Genomic DNA, 9,839 nt, shown 5'->3' on the forward strand with positions numbered 1-9,839 from the left:
AAGGTGGTTTTTTTTTTTGAATCTCAATACTGTCAAAAAATGTCCTTTATTTGAAGACGAATGAATATGAACTACCAAACCGACTTCCGGTTTCGACCGGAAGTGGATAAAACTGACCGGAAGTTAAAATTTTTGAATGGGGCATATATGGTTTTACACAGGTTCTTCGGAAAAAATACAAAACTTTTGTCGAAAACTTTTTGCTGTAGTCATTTAAGTATGTAGTCACTCACACAAATCGATAGTAAAGCTTTACTTACGGAAAGGTATGTGTATAATAATTTACTAAAGGCAATTCATTGGTATGGATGGCGTAACGCACTGACGAACACAAAGGCAAACACTGCGGACAATATAAAGCGTCCTCCATTTCAAGTTCCAGTCCAGGGATGTATGCGCGTTCGGTAATAACGTTGGACCATTTAACTACATAAATATGAGTCAAAAATATAAAAATATTTACGTATGGTTATTAAAAATTTGCGGACTAGACTTTTAAGCACTCACAATAATAACGTTCCAAACAAGGCTTATGCCGCAAAGTACAGTAAGCAAACTCTCTATCCACGTCAAGCAATTCCTCCGGATAAGTGAACAAGAGACAATTACATAACACCAACATGCTATTCATGCGACAACGTGTAATGCATTTATTGTGGCTATACTTTTTGCCATAGATACGAGGTCGCTCATCCTCAAATAAACATTTTCGCTATACAAAGGAAAAGGCAAAGGAGAAGACAAAAAGTAGTAAGATGTTGAGTAACAGCGCTCATAGGTATGTAAGTATGTATGTATGTATGCAGTTATGTAGTTATGCAGTATGTAGAAGCAATTAAAGTAAACTTTTGACGACATTAATGCAATGTGTCTGCAGGATTAAATTAATCCATACTTACTGCTAATGCCGGTAGAATACGCGCTTCGTGAACGGTTTGCATAATGCTCGGCTCTATTGAAATGTATGTGTGCACACCAGTTGGTGTGAAACGTTCTCTTATCGAACCGCTCGAAGTATCTGCATAATATCCATGTGGATATATATAAAACTGTAGTACGCATATAGAATAATTGTGGAGAAGAGGAAATTGGGGAAAGTTAGATAATTATATTTAACAAGAAGTGTCTATTACTGCGTATCAAGATAATGCCAAGCCTCATATGGGAGTTGCCAAAATTTTGCAGGAGAGCGTAAAAACTGTTTTTTATTTCCAAAAGGTTCTCTCGATATTTTCTTATGAATTGATAAGGCTTGATGGCAGGAGCTTCCCATGAGCAAATCTAATTTTTGGCACAAGTGTCAATTTAGAGGTTTTTCAGGACCACGATACGCAGTTTTTCACTTTAAACGACGATATATATCATATTAGATATCAGCCTCAAGATCTAATTTATCCGACAAAAGTTACACTAAACAAAACATATACAAGTGTATATGTATATATTAAGGTGCTCTCGGTGCCGCATCGGTAGTATAAAATTTATTTTATTTTAAGACTTCCGGCAAAATATTTCGCATAAATATTAAGTTTTACGTGAGCTGAACCGATTTAAAAATACTCCCAAAAATCCAGTTTTTATAAATAAAATAAGGTTTTGAAAAAAAAAGTTTCTAAGAAGATACCTCAGATGGATAAAATAATAAAATAAAGTGAAATATAATAGATTTTACAATTCTCGCGAAAACCCCGAAATTTTATACACATAATAAAATCTTTTTAAAATGTAAAAAATAAAGAATATAATCAGAGATTTAATTTCATAAAAATAAGGTGATTTCTTTAAAAGAATTGCCCGAAGAGGTACCGTAATACGTAAATTAGGGTTATAAGCGCATACTCACCATAAAACCGGAAGAAATCGATTCCTTGAAAAAGTCATCACCGCTTGAAGCATTTAGTAAAAGTACTAAACCTTTAGATGCCGTAAAAAGACTAAGCCTTGTAGGACGTGGTTTTGCATACCTAAAGAGAAAAATGTATGTACACAGAGAAAAAAAACTACTAAATAAAATGGAACAAAACTAATAAGATTGCTCTATGGGTATTCTTCAAATCTTGGATATAAAATCTATAAGCGACTATGCGATTTTTATATATAAGGTTCATAATAGTGACAGTGACAATTTTGTCATGTCAATCATTTGCCGTATTTTCAGTGACAAAAATAATTTCAATTAAAATAATTAATTGTTTTAGAATTATCGGGTTTTAAAATATCGTTGACAAAATCATAGCTACTAAAATTTAATTTTTCTTTTTAAATCGTATGCGAATGAGCAAATTTTCATAGTTAAAATGGTAAATGCTGCGTTTTACAGTGTGACCCAGAATAGTTAAGTGGCAAGTTCAAATCACTTGAATCTCTCTTTAATTGTTTGACGTAAACGTTTGAAGAACGGTTTGCAAGCGGCAGACCTAGGTCCATTTCGTCCGAATACCATTGAATTGATCAATATTTAGACCTCTCGGGACACAGATAGATCGATGTTAATAAATGTATGGATTTATGTGATTGACGAAACAGATTTTAAAGAAAATAGGTGTAGCATTGTAGGAGTACGTACCGCTGTAGACAAATGAATTGCTAGATTTCTATATCATTTACTTTTAAAGTTATGTAAATAGATTTCTGTGTGGTTATGTGTAAGTAGTGAAAGAGTTACTCACAAGCCATCAGCATTGAAGGAGCAGCAAAATCCACTCGCTGTCAGTGTTTCTGTAAACTTCGTGGCGCAATCTATATCCTCGCCAGCCAAGCGACAACGCACGAATAGATCCTTACAATTTGGAGTTAACTAAATGTAAATGAATACGAAACAACTAATTTTTGAATATTGAATTCTACATCGGCGGACAAAAATGGATGAATGGTGTTTCGCAATATTTGCAATGAATTTCAAGCAAAAAATTTGTCATACTATATATATTTTTTTTTAATTTTTATGCTTTAACAAAAACTATATAAATCACACTTTTAAACTTTATACATAACTTAGAAAAATTCCGAATTTGTATCTTAGTTTCGAACTTTTTAACCAGAATTTTTAGAAATTTTTCGGGTATGCAGTTAACAGGCTTATAAAAATTTAGTAAAGTAAGTTCAAGTTTTGAGCGCCTAACAAATCGCATTGACTTTTTAATAATTTTTTTAGCTGACTTCTTTTGCGGTTCTTTTCATATAAATAGCGAAATTTAGGAAAACTGGCGTTGACTTTTTTTAATTTTATTTCGCAAACGGTCTTGCGCATATTCGTCCACAATAAATTCATGTTTATATGGAAAAAAAGTGCAAAACGCCGTCAACAAAAAAAATATATCAAAAATTAATTAGATTTTTTAGCCGCTCAAAACTTGATTTAATTTTTTTTGAATTTCATAAGCCTGTTAACTCAGAAAAAATTCTAAGAATTCTGGCTATGAAGCTCGAAATTTAGGTAAAAATGTGTGGATTTTTTCTACGTTCTGTATAAAATTTGAAAGTGTGGTTTATATAGTTTTTTGTTAAGCATGAACCATATTTTCATAGAAAAATATCAAAGAAAAATTCAGCTTGAAAAACATTGTAAATATTAAAAACGAAACACCATTCATTCATTTTTGACCGCCACTGTATATCTTTATAAATTGGAAACTTTAACAGCAGAAAAAATTAATTGGTGCCATTATATATATATGTAAATATGTGCATATGTATGTATATATTTATTCATGGAAGGATTTATTCTCCTTCTTCTGACGATTTCGAAGTCTTCAAAAAATTTCCGGGGCAAGCCAGGCTGATTACCAAATTTATCAACTGTGACAAAAAGGAAAGGTTTCTCAAATTTTTGAGCTCAAAAATCTGCAAATATGTATATTCGGAATCCTTATTTTTATTAGCACTCCAACTGTTTGTCGGTTTGTGCCTAGACCAAATCGTCGCCAGGTGCCCCTTTCCTTTGCGGATTTGCGTCAGTTATTTACCCGAGTGCCGACAGATCCTTCTGGACTTGGTTTAAAGAGCCTCATTTTTGTTCGTAGAGAGAGGGTTCTGCTTTAAAATTGCCTACCGAGCCCATCGTAGCACCGGTTGGCAAGAGTTATTCTTCACTTCCAGGCTGGCATTATTTATGGTGTTTATGCTGGATCCTACAAATGCCAAGTCCTTCATTACTTCAAGATTATAACTGCCAACTGTGACGTGCGTCCCAAAAGGCATGGACTCTTCATTTGTTGGCAGATTGTACTTGTCTTCGTTCACCTCTTTAGCTTCTTTGTCTATGCTGGAAAGTGCTGCACTTACGCCTTTAAGATGCAGGCCAACGATATCGATACAATCTGGATACGCCAGCAGGATATTTAGTTTATTGTATATCGCGCAGATCAGATTAGCAGCTCTTATTACGCTTTCAAGCATCACATTAATAAAGTCGCATGAGAGTGAATCGCTTTGCCTAAAACCTCGTGCTCGACGCCACTCTACATAGCATAGTAGTTCTGCGGGTGGACTTACCAGGTCTGAAGCCACACTGCTAAGGTTGTTTTTGTTGTAGCGGCACTACTAAGCACCGACTATTTCGATTTATCTATCGGTAGGCGCAAGAAACGGGCAGTTTCGACGGATCAGATCAAAAGGAGAGGGATGTTAGTTTAGTTGGATTGAGCTGGCATGTGAAGATGTGGTTGGTGTCGTGCGGGGAGTTTCCACATGCCCGACACTCATTGGAGATATTGGGGTCGAGTCTGGACAGGAGACAGCTGCAATATCCACACCTAACTTCGCCAGAGTAACGCGGGTTTCTTGGAAGTTGAAGCTCCGTGTCTGCTACAGGCGGTGATTGGGCTGCGATCACGCGTCTGTTGAGGTTCTCGCGTCTGTGACTTCCCACTAGGAACTGCTCGCTGAGAATTTTATTATGCTCCCTTACGGGCAGTATTTTGGGCTTCGCTGTGCAAGCGGCGCTCAGGTAACATCAGAAGGCGTGCCTGTAGCTTCGTCCACTGTGTCCAACTAGTCTCCCCGGTGACCAAACAGGCGCAGCAAAGTTCAGAGCCAGTTCAATAAGTTGGTTCATGAAGGGCTTCAGTGTTTAACATAGTATCGTCGACAGGACCTTATAGGCAATAATAGTAGGCTTATTTCGCGATAAACGCCGCAAACCGCGGCATATGCATATCTTCTTGTGGATTGGACAAAGTTCACTGAGATTCCGGTCTTCGGATGTGTATTCATCAGACCAAATTTTGCTTAACAGTTGGTACATGCGCCCGACCAGCTCTTCGCCGCTGACTTTAACCAACTCGGCTCCTGGGGCCTTGTCGTTTTTTAACCGCCTTATTGATGTCCCTTTGTCCCTTTACTTTGGTGCGGGTGCTCTTTCACCAAAGGCGCCTTGTCGTTTTTTAACCGCCTTATTGATGTCCCTTTGTCCCTTTACTTTGGTGCGGGTGCTCTTTCACCAAAGGCGACATCTGTGTCGCTATTCAAAAGGGCTTAGAAGTGTTTCCTTCATATCTCAAGTGAACTGGGGATATGTGTTACCAGATTTCTATCTTTGTCTGTACAGTAACCAGGCCCGGCCTTGAAACCATTGAATTGCTCCTTTATTTTCTGGTAGATTTTACAACCACTTCTCCCACAGCGGCAAGAAGAGTTTGGGAAATGGATGAAGAGAAAAAGGTTTGAGAATCGATTGCGAAATTTTACGGCTGTACATTGTGACTGTAACTTCTCGACGGCTGTCGAACTTTCGCCGCACTATATGGCGTACGTTCTACATTGCACATAGACGCATTCGGACCTTAGCTGCAACAAGATAGTGATCCGAGTCGACGTGGGCTCCCTGGATAGAACGCACATCTAAAATGTTCGAAGCGTGTCTTCTCTCTATCACAACATGATCAATTTGGTTCTTCGTTCTTTGATCAGAGGACACCCAAGTTACTTTGTGAATGTCTTGATGCTCGTTTCTGGTACTAAATACTAGCTACCACATTTCTTGACGTGTTGTCATGAAGTCCGAAGGGGGAGCGCTCATATGCCTCGTATAACTTTTCTTTAGCCTCATTATCCTTGTCCTTGGTTAGAGCGTGCGCACAAATGATGCTTATGTTTTTGAATTTAGCTTTGACGAGGATCGTCGCAATTCCTTCACTGATTGTAGTGGACCTGGAGAAGAGGTGTGGAAGTCTCCATCCAGCCCCACCAAATTTGTGCGACGTCTCATGGCAGCTGTAGTAGATGTCACACGCTGCGCATTTCATTCAGAATAAATGTGCCTAAATTAGTCTATTGGCATTCCTACTCTCACTCTAACTTGAAATAGCGATAACTCAGGATTGGTGATGCGCCGAAAAAAAGTAACAAACCTTCTTTTATAGGCAATGTATGATCTACAACTGTCGGCCGCTGTGGTGTAGTGGTAAGCAGTGCGCGCTTCCACTCCGCAACGCCTGGGTTCAAGCCCTGGTCAAAGCAACATCGCAAAAAATATAGAAAAAAGGTTTTTTCTTAACAGCGGTCGTCCCTCGGCAGGCAATGGCAAACCTCCGAGTGTATTTCTGCCATGAAAAACAGCTTCTCATAAAAATACAATCGCCGTTCGGAGTCGGCGTAAAACTGTAGGTCCCTCCGCTTTGTGTGACAACTTCAAGGCGCACGCCACAAATCTGAGGAGAAGCTCGGCCAAACACTAACATATGTGTAAGCGCCAATCTATTATTATTATTATGATCTACAACTGCTGTTTATCTATTTTCTACGGGTCAGTATGCTTTTTACCAGCTGCAGAACCAACCTCTAAGCTGTAAAACACTACTCTCTTCAGTATCGTGGTGAATACGAGAAGACTATGGTTTGTCTGCTCCTAGCAATTTTTCTTCATAGAGTTAGATAATATAATTCAGTTGTGGACATTTAATCCAATTCTTCTGAACCGAATTAGATGATTTTGTTTCATATATACATACATAGATATGTAGATAGATATGAAGATAAATGTAATATATTTTATTTCGGGTTGAAAAGCTCTATTGAAATACTTGGATTCTTTTCAACATCAAGTCTACAGTGCCACCCGAATATGTTTTTCCATACCACTTTCATGCGATCTCTGGTGTCATAAAAACTCTCCGCGTCCGTGGTATCGTATATATCCAAAAAGTTTTGAAATTCTAAGAAATCTTCATAATCGTCGTCATTTATATCTTTTCTAGAATATGGGCGACTTAATTTCTTTATCTGATTATAAAAGTAATTGACGCCGCGCTTTTGTGGATCTTTCATGTTACTGAAAAATTAAACATGAATTGCACACTTATATTAGTCAAATTTAAAGAAAATATTTTAAACTGAACTTACAGCTTCTCAGCATATCTATTAACCGAGGCATTCGAAATGCGATTCAGCGAACAAATCGAAATGGTGGGGAAGGGAACTTTGCTGATGGGAAACAATGAATCATACATAACGGTACTCAAGAGTTGTCCCTCAAATATTTGTATTTTGCCAAGGAATGCAATCAGAACGCTCAGCGTTGTAATGTGGAAAATAGTCCAAAAGAAACTGCAAGTAAAAGCAGTTGATTAAATTCTCATTCCAATACATAATTCTGACAACTGAAATGACAGCCGACAATTTCAGAGCTATGAATGACACTCACTCACTCACTCACCGTTCGTGAAAACGCCGTCGCGGCTCAACTAATTTGTTGTAACAATGAAAGGATACATTCTGCAGGAAATCCTTCAACGCCTCGGTAAATGCGATCTTTCGTTTGTGTTGACGTCGTCGGCCTGCAGGCGCTGTCGGCTGCCACCAAGGTGCGCGACCAAGCATAAATGGTGGATCCGTTGTAAGTGGCGCTCCATGCCGCGCTCTATGTTGTTGCTGCATTGACATTGTTGTAGCCATTGATGTGTCGATACTTGCCACCTTCCCGTGCGTATTCGTTTGCTGTTGTCTCTTCTAAAAGGATTCAATGGCTTTATTCTGTAATATGTACCAACGTTGACAATGTTTTGCTTCGACTGTGACTGCGAACGCAATTGCCGTTGTTTTTATATGCTAAAAACTCCCACCACCAGTTGGTTGAATGGTAGTGTTGCAAGGACTGGGGGTCAGGATTATTAGAGGCATATGAGCATTTCGGATGCCTTGTACCTCTAATTGAAATCGTTTTCTTTGGGCACATTAGTGGCAGTTAATTACTTTGGTGTCGCCAGTTGCCGGTATGCGGTGTATGTTGGTGTCGATGACTTTGCACGTGTGTGTGTGTATGAATGTTTTGTATGCGTATTGAACTAATTACGCAGCATTATGGCTGATAGGTACCGTGCTTACTGTTTCAATCAAGTTTTACAGCCCGACTCCTTTGTTAATCGTTGTAAGTCATTGAATATCGCAAATGAAATCAGTGCATCGTTGAAGGCATCGAAATCGCACTACCTCTTTACAGGGAATTGGAATTCTCAATGACGAGTTTTGTACGTAAATTGCTGTATGTTCAAACAGTTAATTGGCAATAATCTCTGGTGCTTTTATTAACAACCCGAATTGAATGCAAGTAAAGAAGTAGGGTTGCAGTGGCGTATATTGGGGTGCACAGTTACAGTTGCTCGACTGGGTAAGGTGCCTCTGTCCGATGCCAGTGAATGTCCTCGGACACTCGGTGCAAGAAAATACTCAAAGATTTAATCATAGTTAAAATTTTTCATATTATGAAACTAGTCAACGAATCTTCTTTTTTGGTTTTTCTTTTTTTCTTGCCTTTTTTGCGATTCTTAGTGCCTTTTCCTGCTTATTTCGTTATTTTATTTAGCCTGCTTTATCGGTTTTTAGGTCCTAGAAATTTGTTCCTTGGTAATTATTTAGTGATCTAGCCATAAAATATTTTAATAAAAAATTGTTATTTCCATTGGGAAGCAGCAAAATTAAAATTTTATTTGCCAATTGCAAACTCTGAGCTTTGATTACTACGAGAGACCCGCGCTACTCTGGTCTTATTACGGTCAGGATATTGTAGAAGTCCCAACTGCTACTCGTCTAAACTCGATCCCAATATCCCTAATTAGTATACGGTATGTGGAGGCTCCCCACGACACCAACCATCTCTTCACACCACAGCTCTCTCTCTTTGGCTCGACCCCACCGATACAGCTCGTTTCTTCGGCCTACCGTTAGTTGAGCTTGACAATAACGATTGATGGACAAATCGAAACAGAACAGAAAAATTCAAAACTGAGTGAATAGAGTGGCCTTACGTTTTCGCTGTGAATTGGTGGTTTTGCTGAAAATTTCAAAGCAATCCCATTAATATTAAAAAAATTAGGCTACTGTAAGTAATAAAATGTCGTACATACACTCGGTTTTGATCGCCAGTGTACATACTAGAGATGGGCGGGGGATATCGGGACCCGCCGGACCTACGGTACTGATTTCAAAATGGCCGGGATGACCAGTATCGGGAAGATCCCGATAAAGCCCGCAACCTCCGCAAATTCAGAAAATCTTCCTTAAAAACGTTTTATGAAATAATCACTTTTTTGTGTTTTATTGACATGGAAACGAAAGCAAGGAAAAAAATAAAATAAGATATGGGAATTAATCATAGTGGTAGGTTTCCGGACCCTAGCGCGGTACAATTCGGAAAAACGCCGGGATGGGCGGGTTCGGGACTAATATTGAATTTCGGTATGGGCGGGATCAGAATTGAAATTTTTGTCTCGTGCCCGTCTCTAGTACATATAGCAAAATCTACAGTTAATAATATACGGTCGAATTTTCGAATTCATTGCTACGGTATCCACTACCAAATAAATAGCAACCATGTGGTTTTATAAATACTGTGCAGTATGTAT

The 9,839-nt window shown here is 38.5% G+C and overlaps 1 protein-coding gene across 1 annotated transcript; it reads right to left on the reverse strand.

Moving 5' to 3' along the window:
* Positions 1-260: 260 nt before the first annotated feature.
* LOC118738165 lies at positions 261-8,706 on the reverse strand (the record flags this gene model as incomplete). Its single annotated transcript, XM_036469089.1, is given in 9 exon segments — positions 261-426; positions 508-712; positions 900-1,049; positions 1,844-1,964; positions 2,670-2,797; positions 4,069-4,319; positions 7,023-7,270; positions 7,342-7,545; positions 7,655-8,706. Coding segments are annotated over 9 exon segments (1,712 nt in total), but the record flags the coding sequence as incomplete, so codon positions are not given.
* Positions 8,707-9,839: the final 1,133 nt, after the last annotated feature.

The sequence above is a fragment of the Rhagoletis pomonella genome, unplaced genomic scaffold, assembly GCF_013731165.1.
Source record: "Rhagoletis pomonella isolate Grant_MI unplaced genomic scaffold, Rhpom_1.0 Rhpom_scaffold_00004, whole genome shotgun sequence".
NCBI lineage: Eukaryota > Metazoa > Arthropoda > Insecta > Diptera > Tephritidae > Rhagoletis > Rhagoletis pomonella.